Source organism: Heptranchias perlo, chromosome 4, assembly GCF_035084215.1.
Source record: "Heptranchias perlo isolate sHepPer1 chromosome 4, sHepPer1.hap1, whole genome shotgun sequence".
Taxonomy (NCBI): domain Eukaryota; kingdom Metazoa; phylum Chordata; class Chondrichthyes; order Hexanchiformes; family Hexanchidae; genus Heptranchias; species Heptranchias perlo.
In genome coordinates, this window is record NC_090328.1 from 86078993 (window position 1) to 86100260 (window position 21268).

The window sequence follows — 21268 nt, forward strand, 5'->3', positions numbered from 1 at the left end:
AGTTCTGACAAAAGATCATTGACCTGAAATGTTAACTCAGTTTCTTCCTCCACAGAAGCTGCCTGACTTGCTGAGTATTTCCAGCATTTTCTGTTTTTATTTCAGATTTCCAGCATCCGCAGTATTTTGATTTTGATTTAGATTAAGACAGGATTGGCATGATTGTAATGGTGCCTGCTAACATTTGGGGTGGGCGGGACATTGGTGAAAAAGGGGGCAAAATTTCCCTCCGCTTGGCCCCGCCAGGACCAAAGCTGGCCGCTTCTTCACTACTTTCTATTTCAGATGACTTCTGGAGGCTTCAGGGCCTTTTGGCTCTTCCAAGTCTTCTTTAAGTGTCTTCTTCTGCTGCAGTATTGCCTGAGTCTTCCTTGGGGACCACTGGCAGGCTCCTACTTGCCGGTGAGAATTCCATCGGGAGCCAGCCATAATAGATAACAACCCAGAAATTTGGCCGGAGTCACGGTGGGGTTAGGGTGATGGGTGAAAGATCCACCAAACCCTGTAAAGGCAGGTTGAGGAAAATCCAGCCCTCACTATCTCGGCTCACACATGTATAAAGGCAACCTGGATCAAGGAGCAGAAGGTGCTGCTGTCTGTGGAACCAGTGCTCCCATCTTTTCCGACAGCAGGTCCTGGTAATGGTTCTGATGTTGCAGCTCCTCTAGACCCATCTTTTGGTCTGAATCACCACCTTCAGGGCAGGAAGATAAGAAAAATATTGGACGTATAATTGAAGGAGATTAAAAAACGATTTTAATACATATACCTTATTGTTACCTTACCTTACAATTACCAGACTGTTCAGGAGCAAATTTTTATGACCTTTGCACCTAGGAAGCTCCCATTTTGCCCAGTTTCCGCCCTCTTTACGTTGCTCTGGGATTTCTGGGCTTTCCCAGAAAGAGCTCATTTTTGTATTTAATTTTCTATTAATTTAATGCAAAATATAATGAGTTTTGGAGGTCACTGAGTTCTTGCCTTTATGTTTCACCTTTCACCTCCATCCTAAAAATCCTCTTGAACAAGCCTTAAGGCCAACTGGCCCAAATTCAATACTAAAATCAATTGTTGCAAAGATGATTCATATGTTTAGCTTGATGATCTACCATATGATGAAAAGCTGTAACGAAGAGATTGGGATGTTTTTGGTAAAACCTGGTGCAGCTTACAAGAACTATTGGGAACAGAACAGAGTCAATAGGCCCAACACGCCTGTCCCCTTCAGTGGAGAGTGCTATATGTGCCTGCATGTCTTTCATAATACACGGCAGCTGTTCAACATATGGTGCTGTATGGAGCAGCGGGGGGTGTTACCAGCAAGATCATAATCACACAAGCTTCATTTTGTAGAATGTTATAATCGAATGAGAGCAAGTTATAAAACTAGAAATTTAAACCAGCTCAATGGCAACTGAATTTTATTTTAACTATTTACTTAGGTGTAGTGGGGATTGGAAGGCTAATTTAACAATGCTCCATCAGTAGCGTGGAGCGTCGCTGTGGACTTGCAAAGCTCATTAAATTAGCTGCACGACCTCACTTGCCCATTTCACAGCAGGCCGGATGATGACTGATTAACAGGCCTCGCCTGCTTTAGTTGCTACTTAAAACTGGGTTGTTTTTTGCATAAATAAACTTAAAAGCTGCTTCTTTATGTGACTTAGCATTTCAGTGCGGTTGCATTTTGCACTTAGTATTTACTTTTTCACTTGCCCTATGTGCCATTTCTGCACAAATTTTTGCATTTAAGACTTTCCTCTAGTCTTTTTATCACTGCTACTTTGTAACTTAGGAACATAGGAACAGGAGAAGGCCATTTAGCCCCTCGAGCCTGTTCTGCCATTCAATGAGATCATGACCTAGAATCATAGAATCAGAGAAAATTTACGGCACAGAAGGAGGTCATTCAGCCCATCATGTCCGCGTGTCCGAAAATGAGCCACCCAGCCTAATCCCACTTTCCAGCACTTGGTCCGTAGCCTTGTAGGTCACGGCACTTCAGGTGCACATCCAGGTACTTTTTAAATGAGTTGAGGGTTCCTGCCTCTATCACCCTTTCAGGCAGTGAGTTCCAGACCCCTATGACCCTCTGGGTGAAAAAATTGTTCCTCAGCTCCCCTCTAATCCTTCTACCAATCACTTTAAATCTATGCCCCCTGGTTATTGACCTCTCTGCTAAGGGAAATAGGTCCTTCCTATCCACTCTATCTAGGCCCCTCATAATTTTGTACACCTCAATTAAATCACTCCTCAGCCTCCTCTGTTCCAAAGAGAACAACCCCAGCCTATCCAATCTTTCCTCACAGCTAAAATTCTCCAGTCATGGCATCATTCTTGTAAATCTTCTCTGTACCCTCTCTAGTGCAATTACATCCTTCCTATAATGTGGTGACCAGAACTGTACACAGAAATCAAGCTGTGGCCTAACAGAGTTCCAGCACAACCTCCCTGCTCTTACATTCTATGCCTCAGCTAATAAAGAAAAGTATTCCATATATCTTCTTAACCACCTTATCTACCTGTCCTGCTACCTTCAGGGATCTGTGGACATGCAATCCAAGGTCCCTCTCTTCCTCTACACCTTTCAGTATCCTCCCATTTATTGTGTACTCCCTTGCCTTGTTTTCCTTCCCCAAATGCATTACCTCACACTTCTCTGGATTGAATTCCATTTGCCACTTTTCTGCCCACCTGACCAGTCATATCTTCCTGCAGTCTACAGCTTTCCTCCTCACTATCAACCACACGGCCAATTTTTGTATCATCTGCAAACTTCTTAATCATGCCCCCTACATTTAAGTCCAAATCATTAATATATATCACAAAAAGTACTGATCCCTGCAGAACCCCATTGGAAACAACCTTCCAGCCACAAAAACACCCATCGCCCATTGCACTTTGCTTCCTGCCACTGAGCCAATTTTGGATCCAACTTGCCACTCTCCCTTGGATCCCATCGGCTTGTACTTTTTTGACCAGTCTGACATGTGAGACCTTGTCAAAAGCCTTGCTCCAAGACCTAACTCCATATACCCACCTTAGCCCTTACTAACAAACTTGAAACTAACAAAATGCTGAGAATGGGAATCCCCTTGCACTGCATGATTTAGATGAAGAAGATAACTTCATGAGATGGTAGGGTTGCCAACCCTCCATCATTGACCTGGAGTCTCCAGAAATTGAAGGTTAATCTTCAGGACACTGCTGCGAGCAACAGTGATTTATGCTGTGTATTTTCATAACTGTGTGGCAAAACCATTGACTATGACAACATATTGTACAGTATAAGATTAATAAATCCTATCACAAAACTGGAGAAAGCATGATCTTTCTGCTGAGAGATGGTGAACCACTTGCATTTATATAGCGCCTTTAAAGTAGTAAAACATCCCAAGGCGCTTTACAGGAATGTTATTAAACAAAATGTGACACCAAGCCACATAAGGAGATATTAGGACAGCTGACCAAAAGCTTGGTCAAAGAGGTAGATTTTATGCAGCGTCTCAAAGGAGGTGAGGGAGGTAGAGAGGCAGAGTATTATCGGGACCAGCAGGGATTGCGTTGAAAGTAGCAGATGTACTGCAGTCCAGTTACACAGAAGCACACCATCAACACATGCTCAATCAATGCAGCTGTCAGTGTACTCGGAGTGTGTTACAGTAACTATGTCTGAGCTGTTGGGACATATAATGAAGCAAAAACAGGCTCATTAAGGAGACACAAAGGTGCAAAGGGTTGAGTTATACAGGGCTGAAAGAACTTGGAAAAACCAACTTTAATATACTCAACATTAATCAGGGACAAAAATGGTCAATAATGATATGCAGTAACTTTACAGAATCAGAGCAATATAATACACTTGAACCTCCTCCTCCACGTTTAATTGAATTTTTCCAATTGCGGAGTTTAGATTTATTAGGCTTCACTATAAACTTCCATTTTTAATGGTAATTTAAATCAAAAGATAGAATGTACATAAATTATACCATTTTATATAATAAACAGTTATGCAGATACATACTTAAATGCAGACACTAACAGGCTCCAGAATATTGTTGCTATAGTTCCACTAAAATGTAGTTCTAAAATGGAATACGCATGACACTCATGCTGAAATTTAGTTGAACCGCAGCTATTGCCTAGAAGGCTAATGGGAACATCAGTTCTATGATTTATGCTGGATGTCTTCATAACTTTGAACTTGAAATCTGTTTTAGTTCATATTATTTACATTTTCCATAACACCAGTCTCATATGCTGTCCCGGATATCCTGCTCTCAACAGGCATGAGAAAAGCAGCACAATTGCTCAATTGATCTTCAAATGTACTGCTGTGACACGGTTTTGAATTAGTATCCTTAACGTCTTTGCATCTCAAGATAGGATTAGCCTTGGTCTTTTTTGTCATTATGTGACCTATCTGAGGTCAAGGTATCCGCTGGAAAGGGCATTGCTCCAAACTTTTGATCACATTCTGTTTTGCAGGTGTTATTGTTGAGTGGTGATGGTAAATTAGGCAGCAGTAATCCATGTGCTGAAGCTCCACCAGCTGCTTGAGCGAGCAGTTGTGTTTCAAATCCACTCAGCCGCACTTCTTTCTCTTCCAAAGTCTTTTCTAGAAGGAATATTTTTTCTTGCTGCTGTGACAATTGACTAGACAGCTCAAGGACAAGACGTACTCGACTTTCATCTCCAACATTCGGCTCATGAGATTCAATGTCATTGCTGCTGAAATCTTCTTTGAAATGCTTATTGTTGGATTTTTGTGCTATAAAATTATGAAAGATAATAACCATAGTAACCATAGTGATATTTCACATTTTCAATACGCAAAGGAGTAATTTTACAATTTTGTGCTGCCAGTAAGGACCCTCGTCTGCCAGCAATGTGGACTTATAAATGACCCCTTACATGTCCTCAGTATTATATTGTTATGCTTCAGGGCCCTGAAAATCTGCAGGGTTGCAACAGTTACGGCAGGGTCGCACCCATTGTGGAACTCTACTGCTGATGTCGCCAGAGTTTGCAGGGTCGGGGGAGTGACCTCCAAGTGCGAATCTTTGGTGGTGTGGAGACGCATCTGGAAGCTGGCTGGCCTGGGGGTGGGGGCAGGGTGGAGTTGTGACAGATTGTATCATGGGGCGACTTTGAAAATGTCTAATAAACATTTCTTCCCCCAATCTTTGGGAAGTCCAGGTCTTGACTACCTGGTGGGCCCCACTTCCACTGCTTGTGGCAAGGTACACCTGGTGTTACCAGATGTATCCGCGATGATGCTACAGCAAATCTCTAATGAAAACCAAAGAGCGGGAACTCCTGACTTAGGGAGCCCCCGTACCCATTAGGCCGTCCAGGAAAACGTGACAAGGTTTGGACCCAGCATTTGCAGCTGTTCCAACGGACTTCCACTAAACTTATGGCAGGAGTCCACCAGAATGGCTACAGATTTTTGGACCTTTTTTTTTCTGCTTCTCCTATTTCGTCCGCTCCACTCCTGAAAGCTCTGACCTAAGCTGAGGTATAGTTCCATGGATGTTGGCAACGCTCCAGTATCACAGGTCAATCTTCATGTTTGGGTCTAGACAGCGAGTGTTCACAGGCTATTTGATTGTGGAAGGCATCACAGCTGATGCTGATCCAATCCTCATCCAATATCAACAACAGGCATACTTTTTAACAGGTGCTACTGGGTAGCAATCAGCTGCGGGAAGCCCAGCTTATTTTTTGTTCTTCCCCTGACCTGGGACACTGAGACCAATTGTAGTACTCCACTGGCACTCTGCTTGTGATTAACTAATTCAGAAACTGTCAATATGGCTCATTGGATAGTACATTTACCCACAAAGCCATTCAGAAAGCTTGTAGTTCAGGCATTCAATTTAAGATGTTCCATGGGTATTGTTACCCACACATCCTGCCTCACAGTTTCCTGATGCAATGTTTCAGCTGCTCTGTCCCCAGGCACCACATTACGTCAAGTGTCCGCAAATCAAAGTTAAACTGCAAATTAAATGTGTGATGGCATATGGAGGGAAACAAAATAATTAAAATTGTTCCCATTGCAGCAAAATGCAACAGGCATGACTGAATCGAGCAGTTCATGAGAGTGAGGTAAAACCAATTCTTGGCTATGATACAAGACTCTAATTGTAAGGAAGTGGTATAGATAATCAAAACAACTATGAGAAAAAGTTCAGAGATCCAGAGGCATTCTTATTCAAATCATATCCTAAGTATAGCTAGTTTCCGTTTTTTTTTCCCCAGAAGGAATACCATTGTTTGATTTCTTGTTGATGTGACTGGATTTAAAGTTTATGCTGTATTTGCTTTTCTTAGTGTGTTTTGTAAAAGTTTTAAATAGAAAGAAGTTGCATTTATAAACCACCTTTCACAACGTCACAAAAGTGCTTTTCAGTCCCTGAAGTACTTTTGTAGTCACTGTTGTAATGTAGGGAAATATGGCAGCCAATTTGCACTCAGCAACGTCCCACAAACAGCAATGAGATAATCTATTTTAGTGGTGTTGGATGAGGGATAAATGTTGGCTAGGACAGTGGGAGAATTCCCCTGCTTTTCTTTTAATAGTACCATGGGATAGTTTACATCCACCCGAAAGAGCAGATGTGACCTCGCTTTAATGTCTCATCCAAAAGTATTGCTCTGAAGTAGCTGGCTAGATTATATATTCAACCCCTGGAGTGGGGACTGAACCTGTGACTGCCTGACTCAGAGGCAAGAGTGCTGCAACTGGGCCACGGCTGATACTCCTGCACTACCTATATAGTCATGATGTGGAGATGCCGGTGATGGACTGGGGTTGACAATTGTAAACAATTTTACAACACCAAGTTATAGTCCAGCAATTTTATTTTAAATTCACAAGCTTTCGGAGATTTTCTCCTTCCTCAGGCAAATGTTTCAGGATCTCCTTGAAGCCTACGCATTTATACATATTGAACAATACATGGTGTTTACAGACTGCCCCTGCAACTGCCCGTTGCCAAGGCAATCACCGTGTTCAGACAGAGAGGTGTCATCTGCAGAACCCCCGAATACACATTCAACAAAAAAACAAACAGGGAAAAAAAACAGAGAAAAAAAAAACACAGAGAGAGGCAGAAACATCCGGAAGGCAGAGAGAGCCAGCAAATGACCCATTATATTAAAAACAGATAACATTTGTTCGCTGGTGGGGTAACGTGTAGCGTGACATGAACCCAAGATCCCGGTTGAGGCCGTCCTCATGGGTGCGGAACTTGGCTATCAATTTCTGCTCGACGATTTTGCGTTGTCGTGTGTCTCGAAGGCCGCCTTGGAGTACGCTTACCCGAAGGTCGGTGGATGAATGTCCATGACTGCTGAAGTGTTCCCCGACTGGAAGGGAACCCTCCTGTTTGGCGATTGTTGCGCGGTGTCCGTTCATCCGTTGTCGCAGCGTCTGCATGGTCTCGCCAATGTACCATGCTCTGGGGCATCCTTTCCTGCAACGTATGAGGTAGACAACGTTGGCCGAGTCACAGGAGTATGAACCATGCACCTGGTGGGTGGTGTCATCTCGTGTGATGGTGGTATCTGTGTCGATGATCTGGCATGTCTTGCAGAGGTTACCGTGGCAGGGTTGTGTGGCGTCGTGGACGCTGTTCTCTTGAAAGCTGGGTAATTTGCTGCGAACGATGGTCTGTTTGAGGTTGGGTGGCTGTTTAAAGGCGAGTAGTGGAGGTGTGGGGATGGCCATAGCGAGGTGTTTGTCCTCATTGATGACATGTTGAAGGCTGCGGAGAACATGGCGTAGTTTCTCCGCTCCGGGGAAGTACTGGACGACAAAGGGTACTCTGTTGGTTGCGTCCCGTGTTAGTCTCCTGAGGAGGTCTATGCGATTTTTTGCTGTGGCCCGTCGGAACTGTCGATCGATGAGTCGAGCGTCATATCCCGTTCTTACTAGGGCGTCTTTCAGCGTCTGTAGGTGTCCATCGCGTTCCTCCTCGTCTGAGCAGACCCTGTGTATTCGCAGGGCCTGTCCATAGGGGATGGCCTCTTTGACGTGGTTAGGGTGGAAGCTGGAAAAGTGGAGCATCGTGAGGTTGTCCGTGGGCTTGCGGTAGAGTGAGGTGCTGAGGTGCCCGTCTTTGATGGAGATTCGTGTGTCCAAGAAAGAAACTGATTCTGAGGAGTAGTCCATGGTGAGCTTGATGGTGGGATGGAACTTGTTGATGTTATCGTGTAGTCTCTTTAGTGATTCCTTGCCGTGGGTCCATAGAAAGAAAATGTCGTCGATGTATCTGGTGTATAGTGTTGGTTGGAGGTCTTGTGCAGTGAAGAAGTCCTGCTCGAACTTGTGCATGAAAATGTTGGCGTATTGGGGTGCGAATTTGGTCCCCATGGCTGTTCCGTGTGTTTGGGTAAAGAACTGGTTATCGAAGGTGAAGACATTGTGATCCAGGATGAAGCGGATGAGTTGTAGGATGGCTTCCGGAGATTGGCTGTTGTTGGTGTTGAGTATTGATGCTGTCGCAGCGATGCCGTCATCGTGGGGGATACTGGTGTATAGTGCCGAGACGTCCATCGTGGTGAGAAGTGTTCCTGGTTCAACTGGTCCGTGGGTACTGAGTTTTTGTAGGAAGTCTGTAGTGTCGCGACAGAAGCTGGGGGTTCCCTGTACGATGGGTTTCAGGATGCCCTTGATGTATCCAGAGAGGTTCTCACACAGGGTTCCGTTGCCTGATACGATGGGACGTCCGGGTGTGTTGGCTTTGTGTATCTTTGGGAGGCAGTAGAAGTCTCCCACGCGGGGATTACGTGGGATGAGAATGCGTAGGATGCTTTGAAGGTCTGGATCGAAGGTCTGCTCAAGGTATGCTTGATCGAAGATCGAAGGTATGCTCAAGCTGTCAGGAAATGCGTCAATGCCAGATTCATCAGCCGCACTCAGAAGACAGTCCAGAATGTCACCCGAGCACAACGCAACGCCATCAACGCTCTCAAGACCAACCGCAACATCGTCATCAAACCAGCGGACAAAGGAGGAGCCATAGTCATACAGAACAGAACAGACTATTGCAAAGAAGCATACCGACAACTGGACAACCAGGAACACTACAGACGGTTACCCGCAGATCCGACCAAAGAACACACCCACCAGCTCAACAAACTGATCAAGACCTTCGATCCAGACCTTCAAAGCATCCTACGCATTCTCATCCCACGTAATCCCCGCGTGGGAGACTTCTACTGCCTCCCAAAGATACACAAAGCCAACACACCCGGACGTCCCATCGTATCAGGCAACGGAACCCTGTGTGAGAACCTCTCTGGATACATCAAGGGCATCCTGAAACCCATCGTACAGGGAACCCCCAGCTTCTGTCGCGACACTACAGACTTCCTACAAAAACTCAGTACCCACGGACCAGTTGAACCAGGAACACTTCTCACCACGATGGACGTCTCGGCACTATACACCAGTATCCCCCACGATGACGGCATCGCTGCGACAGCATCAATACTCAACACCAACAACAGCCAATCTCCGGAAGCCATCCTACAACTCATCCGCTTCATCCTGGATCACAATGTCTTCACCTTCGACAACCAGTTCTTTACCCAAACACACGGAACAGCCATGGGGACCAAATTCGCTCCCCAATACGCCAACATTTTCATGCACAAGTTCGAGCAGGACTTCTTCACTGCACAAGACCTCCAACCAACACTATACACCAGATACATCGACGACATTTTCTTTCTATGGACCCACGGCAAGGAATCACTAAAGAGACTACACGATAACATCAACAAGTTCCATCCCACCATCAAGCTCACCATGGACTACTCCTCAGAATCAGTTTCTTTCTTGGACACACGAATCTCCATCAAAGACGGGCACCTCAGCACCTCACTCTACCGCAAGCCCACGGACAACCTCACGATGCTCCACTTTTCCAGCTTCCACCCTAACCACGTCAAAGAGGCCATCCCCTATGGACAGGCCCTGCGAATACACAGGGTCTGCTCAGACGAGGAGGAACGCGATGGACACCTACAGACGCTGAAAGACGCCCTAGTAAGAACGGGATATGACGCTCGACTCATCGATCGACAGTTCCGACGGGCCACAGCAAAAAATCGCATAGACCTCCTCAGGAGACTAACACGGGACGCAACCAACAGAGTACCCTTTGTCGTCCAGTACTTCCCCGGAGCGGAGAAACTACGCCATGTTCTCCGCAGCCTTCAACATGTCATCAATGAGGACAAACACCTCGCTATGGCCATCCCCACACCTCCACTACTCGCCTTTAAACAGCCACCCAACCTCAAACAGACCATCGTTCGCAGCAAATTACCCAGCTTTCAAGAGAACAGCGTCCACGACGCCACACAACCCTGCCACGGTAACCTCTGCAAGACATGCCAGATCATCGACACAGATACCACCATCACACGAGATGACACCACCCACCAGGTGCATGGTTCATACTCCTGTGACTCGGCCAACGTTGTCTACCTCATACGTTGCAGGAAAGGATGCCCCAGAGCATGGTACATTGGCGAGACCATGCAGACGCTGCGACAACGGATGAACGGACACCGCGCAACAATCGCCAAACAGGAGGGTTCCCTTCCAGTCGGGGAACACTTCAGCAGTCATGGACATTCATCCACCGACCTTCGGGTAAGCGTACTCCAAGGCGGCCTTCGAGACACACGACAACGCAAAATCGTCGAGCAGAAATTGATAGCCAAGTTCCGCACCCATGAGGACGGCCTCAACCGGGATCTTGGGTTCATGTCACGCTACACGTTACCCCACCAGCGAACAAATGTTATCTGTTTTTAATATAATGGGTCATTTGCTGGCTCTCTCTGCCTTCCGGATGTTTCTGCCTCTCTCTGTGTTTTTTTTTTCTCTGTTTTTTTTCCCTGTTTGTTTTTTTGTTGAATGTGTATTCGGGGGTTCTGCAGATGACACCTCTCTGTCTGAACACGGTGATTGCCTTGGCAACGGGCAGTTGCAGGGGCAGTCTGTAAACACCATGTATTGTTCAATATGTATAAATGCGTAGGCTTCAAGGAGATCCTGAAACATTTGCCTGAGGAAGGAGAAAATCTCCGAAAGCTTGTGAATTTAAAATAAAATTGCTGGACTATAACTTGGTGTTGTAAAATTGTTTACAACTACCTATATAGAGAAGCAGATAAAGAAGCACCTAAATTATATATTTTTTTAATTCTTCCATTTATTTTTTATGAATATTGTAATTCAAAGTTTTATCTGCTGAGCTATTTTCCAAATTGGAGCTGCCATTTCATTAGCCAAGATGTCTCTCAACTAATCTCCTGCCAACCTCCCCACCTCTACCCAAACAAGACCCCTAGGGGAATAGGGAATGAAGAGGGGAGGGTATGGGGGTACAATCTATAGCAGACACAATGCAGAAGAATGAATACTCAGGGCATGCATGCATGGGAACACTACGAGGAAACAGGGCACAACACCTCCACAGGACACAGGAGAACAAGTAAAAGTGGAACAACTTGGGCAGCTCCTCAGTACCTAGACCCAAGGGAAAGTAGACCTACATCTCGTTCAAACATTAAAAAACCACCCAGTCTAGAACATAGCAACCCACGCCCCCACCCCCCCACCCCACCTCCAGTACAGCCTGTCTCAAAATTATAGCATTAAGTGTCAAGGCACTCAATCACCCCATTAAGCAAAAGAAAATTCTAACCAATTATGACACCTTGCAGTCAGGATGCACAGTGGGCTGTAACTGAAATAGGTGGCCCAAGGTTAACTCAAAATCATAGAATCGTAGAAAGGTTACAGCACGGGAGGAGCCAATTAAACCCATTCGAGTCCGCGCCGGCTCTGCACAAGAGCAATCCAGCTAGTCCCACTCCACCACCCTATCCCCGTAGCCCTGCAATTTTTTTCCTTTCAAGTACTTATCCAGTTCTCTTTTGAAAGCCATGATTGAATCTGTCTCCACCACCCCCTCAGGTAGTGCATTCCAGATCCTAACCACTCGCTGTGTAAAAAAGTTTTTCCTCATGTCACCTTTGGTTCTTTTGCCAATCACCTTAAATCTATGTCCTCTGGTTCTTGACCCTTCTGCCAATGGGAACAGTTTCTCTCTATCCGCTCTGTCTAGACCCTTCACGATTTTGAATACCTCTATCAAATCTCCTCGCAACCGTCTCTGTCCCAAGGAGAACAGCCCCAGCTTCTGCAGTCTATCTGTGTAACTAAAGTCCCTCATCCCTGGAATCATTCCAGTAAGTCTCTTCTGCACCCTCTCTAAGGCCTTCACATCTTTCCTAAAGTGCGGTGCCTAGAACTGGACACAATACTCCAGTTGTGGCCAAACCAGTGTTTTATAAAGGTTCATCATGACTTCCATACTTTTGTACTCTATGCCTCTATTTATAAAGCCCAGGATCCCGTATGCTTTTTTAACTGCTTTCTCAACCTGCCCTGCCACCTTCAACAATTTGTGTACATATACCCCTAGGTCTCTCTGTTCCTGCACCCCTTTTAGAATTGTGCATTCTAGTTTATACTGCCTCTCCTCGTTCTTCCTACCGAAATGTATCACTTCGCATTTTTAGGCATTAAATTTCATCTGCCATCTGTCCACCCATGTCACCAGCTTGTCTATATCCTCTTGAAATCTATCACTAGTTTCCTCACTGTTTACTACTTTTCCAAGTTTTGTGTCATCTGCAAATTTTGAAATTGTGCCCTGTACACCCAAGTCCAAGTCATTAATATATATCAAGAAAAGCAGTGGTCCCAGCACCGACCCCTGGGGAACACCACTGTATACCTCCCTCCAGTCCGAAAAACAACCGTTCACCCTTTCTCTCTGTTTCCTGTCCCTTAGCCAATTCGGTATCCATGTTGCCACTGCCCCCTTTCTTCCATGGGCCACAATTTTGATGATAAGCCTACCATGCAGCACTTTATCAAACGTCTTTTAAAAGTTCATATATACTACATCAACTGCAATGCTCTCATCTACCCTCTGTTACCTCATCAAAAAACTCTTATCAGTTTAGTTAAACACGATTTGCCTTTAACAAATCCATGCTTGCTTTCCCTAATCAATCCACACTCATCCAAGTGACTGTTGATTCTGTCCCGGATTATTATTTCTAAAAGTTTCCCCATCAATGAGGTTAAACTGACTGGCCTATAGTTGCTGGGTTTATCCTTACACCCATTTTTGAACAAGGGTGTAACATTTGCGATTCTCCAGTCCTCTGGCACCACCCCCATATCTACGGATGTTTGGAAGATTATGGCCAGTGCCTCTGCAATTTCCACCCTTACTTCCCTCAGCAACCTAGGATGCATCCCATCTGGACCGGGTGACTTATCTACTTTAAGTACAGCTAGCCTTCCAAGTACCTCTTCTTTATAAATTTTTAGCCCATCGAGTATCTCAACTATATCTTCCTTTACTGAGACTCTGGCAGCATCATGGGCCTCTGCCCTCATAAGTATATTACTGGCGAGCTGCAAACAGCCAGAGGTGTGTTTTATGTGGACAAATTTGGGCTGGCTGCCTCACCAGCAGCAGCTGTTAGGTAGGTCATGGTTGGGGGGAAGAATGAAAGGAGGCGACCAAGTGCCCGCAGCAGCCCTCAGGATTGCTGTGGAGCCTGGAGAAATACTCCTTCTCCACATAAAGTTAAGTTTAAAAAAACGCACTTAACTTTTCGCTGGTGGCCTCCAAAAGTCCCTTTAAGGACCACTGCTTAGGCCACGTTACGATTCAAAAAAACTGAGCAGAGCAGGCCCGGCGCCAGCTCTGCTCAGCGCCAACAAATTTAATGGAAAGGTCCCTAAGTTGGCATTAGGCCCTTCATTAACAGATTCACGAGGCCTAATGAATGTTTTAAGCAGCCACCTGGGTTCCTGAATGTCACTCAACCCAATATGAGATCAGACATATACCAGGCATCCTTGGAGCACGGGGTGTTTTGCCCTGAAATAGTTCTTTTTTGCCCCAGTTTTCTGCCTGGAAAGTCGCCGCATGAAGACCAATTTCTCTCTCAGTGACTCCTTAAACTATGCATGGAAATGTGAACTCTCGTAAGACATATGTGATAACATTTAAAAATACAATGATCTCATAAAATGTCTATGTGAATGTATCCTAATCATACAATGGCTTCATAAAATATACGTGAATGTACACCTATGTGTATATTGTTGTTTTCATATCTTAACATTCTTCCCTTGGATAATAATGTGAAGTAGTGGAAGGATTCACAGACGACATGAACGCTCCTTCCATGGCTGTAACCATCTTTATAGCAGACAACAGGATGGTTACTCCTATATGGCAAGAGGGTTTTATGGACTCCCACGACCCATACGATGAGTGGTGCCAACCACAGCCACCAAGCACGAGTATCCCACTGGGTGTCAAACCAGAATTTGGAGCCAGTCTGCACTCGCTGGGACTACCTGGAACGGGGTTTGAACCCTGTACCCTCTGACTCAGCGGCAGGAATGCTACCAGTAAGTCAAAGGCTCACTCCACCTATGTGTACAATACTTCATAAATTATATGTATGAATGTACACCTGTATGAACGTACCAGCTTTGTAACATGCAAATGTACATTGGTTAAAACCCAATAAAAATGAAAAAACAAAATGCAGAATTTAAGGAAAAACAATGAATTTCGGGGGGAGGTAGTTTATAAGGATTACTCAAGATAAAGCCTTAACTTGGAGAATTACTTCAACATTTTGTGAGTTGTCTTTATTCTCATTAGTTATCTTTAACTTAAAATGAAAAAATCTCTGGATTCATTCATACAGCTGTTGTTGAAAAACATTGTGACAAATAATGCCCTGTAATCAAATCAGAGTTTATGGCCTGGCAGAATGCCATTTATAGTAGCGGTTTCCATGACCGAAGCCAGTGCTGGTTTTAAATTAGAAACAAAAGAAAGAATCCACAGACCACAAAACATCATATACAGAGACAGATAATCACGGGATGCATTCACCAGCTCAGTCATGCATAAAGCTGTGGAACTGGTTCAGACATTCTGCAAGGCATTGCATCCGCTGCTCTTAAATAGTGCTGAGTGCACTTAGTCCTTGGATGAATTAGCCCTCCTCTAGACAGGTGCAGACCAAACAGAAGCAGTGTGCTTACAAATTCCCTCCAGATGGCATCTTGTCACTGTCTGTTTGGAAATTCCTGATCACAATGGGCACTCTGTGAAATACACTGTAGTTTCTGGAAGGTTCAACTAAATATAGCTCAAACGAACACGGCTTTTGATATTCAAAGAGGATGTGAACACAACCTGCTGCTTCAATGTGTTGATGAGTATTTTTGCTGTGTGAGTGTGTTCATGTAGAAGTCTGGTTGCTGTTGAAATTAGTGATTTTATTTTTCAATTCATTTCATGCTTTTTCTACTGTTTGTATTCTTTTTACTTTTTTGTTTGTTTCTTTCACTCTTTCAGTTTTGTTGGGTTTTTTTGTAATCTAATTAGGTTTCCAATTCTGTGTTTTACTGGTAAGTTCACCAATCTCATGCTCCCAGTGGGGAGCCATACTCAAAGAGAGCACGAGCCGGAGAATCAATGCTACAGTGTTATGGCTCTATCTCCGATCCATGGTCCCTTTAAGCGCAGTTCGCCACTGGGAGAACAGGTTTAGTGAATTTACCCTTTATATTTTTTTCCCAAAATTCAGGTTAAAAAAAAATCACATGAAATCAACTGCACACAATTACGTGCATTTTCAGGTCAAAATAAAACAAAAGGTTTGCAATCAAATTTCGGGATTAATGAACAAACCAATTTTGAAAAGAATGAGTACAATCCTTAATAAATGTTTACAATTATTTTTTAAAAGTATAATGCTAGGAAGAGTTAACATAGAGTAAGAGCTGCGTCCTCAATATCTATACCCCATGGAACTTCATTCAGCCATCTATGTGTAATAAAGGTGGATGAAGGTGCACTTTAAATACACCTTCACTTACCCATCAGTATGGATAAAACATGATGTGCTCCCTGTGCCAAACAGGGAAAGCAGCTGTGTGTTGTACCTGAACTGCTATAATGCTCATGTTGATGTTTCCGTGTTTCATCGAGCTCAATCCTAATTTAGAATTCATTTTTTTGGGAACAATTGTGGAATTTAATTATAAAATCACAATGCTTTATAACTGCATCCTATTAAAATTTGTGGGGCTGATTTCCATCTCGCTACCTGTAAACAAGGTGGTAGAGAGATGATAATCAGGAAAATAAATGCTGACTTATTGCTAGAAGTCTGTCCGTTCTAATTTTCGTGCGGACCTCGATTTAGGCAGCCAGCACTGCCACCAGAAACAGGCGGGGGGCTAATTAAAATATTCAAACAGGAGTCAACCAATGTCCGAAATCCCCAGCGCCAATCAGAGCTGCCACTGTTACTTCCTCAACATGACCACAAACCATGGGCAGTAAGGGTCAGCAAGCAGCCATTATAGTACTATTTAAAGAGATACTCACCTGCTCTAATTTTAAAAGTTGCAAGGGTTTTGGAGATGTTTTGCAGATTTTGGCAGCTTAAATGATCTTACAGTGCTTGTAATGGCTGTACGACTTCCTGAAACCTTAAGGGGCTTCAGGCAATCTACTTTTTTCTACATGGGGATCCTTCTGACAATTCCACTCTGGCTAGAGGAAGAGAAACACCAGCTACAGGAGGATCGAACAGATAGAGCTGGAGCTTGCAGTTGCAGGGAGACCAGATAGAAAGAGGTGTGCTTGCAGGAATTCTTAACCTCCCAAGAGAGTGCATAGGCCCAGGATGACATACCTGCATTTATCGGAGGAGCAGTGCATAAGGAGGTTTATTTAGAAAGGCTGACACGGAGTTGTTTTGCTTCTTGCAAACAAGACCTGCAATCCACTGCCACAGCTATCATTGCATTGCCTGTTCCAGTCAAAGTCACTGCAGCCCTGAACTTTGCCTTCAGCTCCTTCCAGGCTGCAACAGGGGATATCAGTAACATCAGTCCCTGAATTGATTAAAGCAGGTGACTGATGCTAAAGCAAACACTTTCATCGCTTTCCCCATAGACAACTGGAAACAGCAGAATAGGGCTCTGGGGTTTGCGCAGATTGCAGGCTTCCCCCAAGTCCAGGGCACCCATGTGACCCTGCGGGCTCCTTCACATGTCCCAACTGTCTTTGTGAATCACAAGAACTTCCATTCCATTAATGTGCAACTGGTGTGTGATCACCCACAGCGTATCATGCAGGGCTGTGCCCGCTTTCCACCCAGCTTCCATGATGCTTTTATCTTGCATCAATCTTCCATCCTCCCACTCCAGGGACTTGAGCACAAAAGCTAGGCTGACACTGAGCTGCAGTACTGAGGGAGTGCTGCACTGTTGGAGGTGCCATCTTTTGGATGAGCCCTTGCAGGTGGATGTAAAAGATCCCATGGCACTATTTCAAAGAAGAGCAGCAGAGCTCCCCGCAACCAACATTATTAAAACAGATTATCTCATTGCTGTTTGTACGACCTTGCTGTGCACAAATTGGTTGCCGCATTTCCTACATTACAACAGTGACTACATTTCAAAAAGTACTTCATTGGCTGTTAAAGCACTTTGGGACGACCTGAGGTCATGAAAGGCGCTATATAAATGCAAGTCTTTCCTTCCTTTTCTTTTTCACTCTTTGCCCCTGCACGGCTGGTTGCTCGGGATGCTCCTGCTCCTATTGTGGCGCTCCCAGACTCCTGACAGGCTCTCTCCTAGCAGTGGGAATCCTGCTGAGAGTCTGCCTGCCCTGTGCATAAAATGACCCTGAGCCAAAGAAACTGGGTCAGGATTCTAGTGGGGTTGGAGGAGTGGGAAGAAGTCTCATCCCACTGGAGCAATGCCTCAGGGAGGAGAAACCCAACCATAAATTCCTATGTTCATGTTTCTAATAGAAATCACCTATGTAAACTTGTAATTCTGTAATTGCAAAATTGGCCCAACAATATTATCTTTTACTATATTATCTTTTCCCCATAAATTGCTCAAAATGCTTTCTGAAAAAATTCTGCCTCCATTTTTCTCAGCAACTGAAATTTCTAAAATGAGAAAAGAGGTGGAGGCAAACTGGAGGTTGCAGGTGTCCATTACAGTCCATTACAGTGGTTGTGTTAAAACTGTGCTGCATGTCAGCTGCAGATGTCCTTGCAGCAGCTCTACTTCTGCCTCTCTGCTAACTTGGAGCCTATGAAGGCAGCTCTCCAGGCAGGTTCATCAATGTCTGCAGATATGGTTGGTACCATCTTGGCAGGTGCAGCCAAGCAGACAATGCTCGCTCTTGAACCATACTGGGATGCCTTATTTCATGCAGTGTCACTGAAAATACAACATTGTGTGATTGGAGTGCTTCCATGCAGCATTAAGGTTAGCCTGGCATTTACATTTCTATGCCATCAGGTTTGCTGTTCATTTGCCTTGGGAATAGAAACCTCTGCATGCACTAGCCCTCTCCAAAAGTGAGATATGTGCACCTCTGTCAGGTGTGAGGGCATCAGCAAGTGATGCAGCATGACTTGCTTGGCATCTCTCTGTTGGTCCTCTGCCTCTCTCTCCACAAAGATTGGAAAGGAAGATTCCCACTGGGAAACCTACCAGTGGTACTAATGGTGGTGGGAAAAAAAGAAGCCTCAAAACAATTGCCACAAAGGTATGTGAGAACCTGAGAGCAGCACAAAAAAACCCCAAAAGAAATTAAGAAAAGTAGTGTCAGAAATGGCCTTGAGATGGTTCACTGTATCTTATTATTCGGCCTCCAAACTTATTTCTGTATACAACTCAGTGCCTACTGACCCTGTGCATGTCCACTACTTATGGGCATGAAAATATTTCAGCATGGCAATGGTAAATTAGTTGCACAGTGAAATTATGTCACTATCATTTGAATATTATTATGAAGCTGATTTTTAAATTTTTTTTATGCATTCATGGGATGTGGGCGTCGCTGGCAAGACCAGCATTTATTGCCCATCCCTAATTGCCTTTGAGAAGGTGGTGAGCTGTCTTCTTGAACCGCTGCAGTCCGTGTGGTGAAGGTTCTCCCACAGTGCTGTTAGCAAGGGAGTTCTAGGATTTTGACCCAGCGACGATGAAGGAACGGCAACATATTTCCAAGTCGGGATGGTGTGTGACTTGGAGGGGAACGTGCAGGTGGTGTTGTTCCCATGTGCCTGCTGCCCTTGTCCTTCTAGGTGGTAGAGGTCGCGGGTTTGGGAGGTGCAGTCAAAGATGCCTTGGCGAGTTGCTGCAGTGCATCCTGCAGATGGTACACACTGCAGCCATGGTGCGCCAGTGGTGAAGGGAGTGAATGTTTAGGGTGGTGGATGGGTTGCCAATTAAGTAGGCTGCTTTGTCCTGGATGGTGTCGAGCTTCTTGAGTGTTGTTGGAATTGCACTCATCCAGGCAAGTGGAGAGTATTCCATCACACCCCTGACTTGTGCCTTGTAGATGGTGGAAAGGCTTTGGGGAGTTAGGAGGTAAGTCAATCGCCGTAGAATACCCAGCCTCTGACCAGTTCTTATAGCCACCGTATCTATGTGGCTGGTCCAGTTAAGTTTCTGGTCAATAGTGACCCCCAGGATGTTGATGGTGGGGGATTCGGCGATGGTAATGCCGTTGAATGTCAAGGGGAGGTGGTTAGACTCTCTCTTGTTGGAGATGGTCATTGCCTGGCACTTGTCTGGCGTAAATATTACTTGCCACTTATCAGCCCAAGCCTGGATGTTGTCCAGGTCTTGCTGCATGCGGGCACGGACTGCTTCATTATCTGAGGGGTTGTGAATGGAACTGAACACTGTGCAATCATCAGTGAACATCCCCATTTCTGACCTTATGATGGAGGGAAGGTCATTGATGAAGCAGCTGAAGATAGGACACTGCCCTGAGGAACTCCTGCAGCAATGTCCTGTGGCTGAGATGATTGGCCTACAACAACCACTACCATCTTCCTTTGTGCTAGGTATGACTCCAGCCACTGGAGAGTTTTCCCCGTTTCCCATTGACGTCAATTTTACTAGGGCTCCTTGGTGCCACACTCGGTCAAATGCTGCCTTGATGTCAAGGGCAGTCACTCTCACCACACCTCTGGAATTCAGCTCTTTAGTCCATGTTTGGACCAAGGCTGTAATGAGGTCTGGAGCCGAGTGGTCCTGGCAGAACCGAAACTGAGCATCGGTGAGCAGGTTATTGGTGAATAAGTGCCGCTTGATAGCACTGTCAATGACAACTTCCATCACTTTGCTGATGATTGAGAGTAGACTGATGGGGCGGTAATTGGCCGGATTGGATTTGTCCTACTTTTTGTGGACAGGACATACCTGGACAATTTTCCACATTGTCGGGTAGATGCCAGTGTTGTAGTTGTACTGGAACAGCTTGGCTAGAGGCGCAGCTAGTTCTGGAGCACACATCTTCAGCACTACAGCTGGGATGTTGCCGGGGCCCATAATCTTTGTTGTATCCAGTGCATTCAGCCGTTTCTTGATATCACATGGAGTGAATCGAATTGGCTGAAGACTGGCCTCTGTGATGGTGGGGATCTCGGGAGGAGGCCAAGATGGATCATCCACTCGGCACTTCTGGCTGAAAATGTTTGCAAACGCTTCAGCCTTGTCTTTTGCACTCACGTGCAGGGACTCTGCCATCATTGAAGATGGGGATGTTCACAGAACCTCCTCCTCCTGTTAGTTGTTTAACTGTCCACCACCATTCACGACTGGACGTGGCAGGACTGCAGAGCTTTGATCTGATCCGTTGGTTGTGGAATCGCTTAGCTCTGTCTATAGCATGTTGCTTCCGCTGTTTAGACCGAAACACGTGGACCACAAACTCAGCAGAGATCTGGTGGAATGTATCTCTGCCAAATTTCCACTCCCTTATGCCCCATAAACTAACATGTCTCATATAATAGAGACTAAAATCAGCCCCACATTCTTTTTGTAGTCTTAGTCGTAAAGAGACATATATTCTGCTGTTTGCTAATGTTAGTGAAAAAGTCAGTGTCAGTATAAAGTAGGGGGAACCCACTTTATAATTGCACTGATTTTTTTGTTAACACTAACAGGAAAATAAACCTCAAGATTTCAAAACTGAAAAATCGATTAATGAGAGTTTAGCTCTAGTCAGTACAGTGCTGCCATCTCCTGGCTATACAAAGACATACAAAGCTCCTGCAAAGTTGCCACATCGGGATC

At 45.0% G+C, this 21268-nt stretch overlaps 1 protein-coding gene across 1 annotated transcript in view; it reads right to left on the reverse strand.

Annotated features, from left to right (window-relative positions):
• Positions 1 to 3754: 3754 nt before the first annotated feature.
• Positions 3755 to 21268, reverse strand: part of LOC137320546 (coiled-coil domain-containing protein 192-like) — a 73826-nt gene continuing 56312 nt past the window's right edge. Inside the window, exon 7 of the mRNA XM_067982230.1 lies at positions 3755 to 4771. Coding sequence (XP_067838331.1) covers positions 4389 to 4771 — 383 coding nt within the window. The 3' untranslated portion in view covers positions 3755 to 4388. The remainder of the gene's footprint in view (positions 4772 to 21268) is intronic.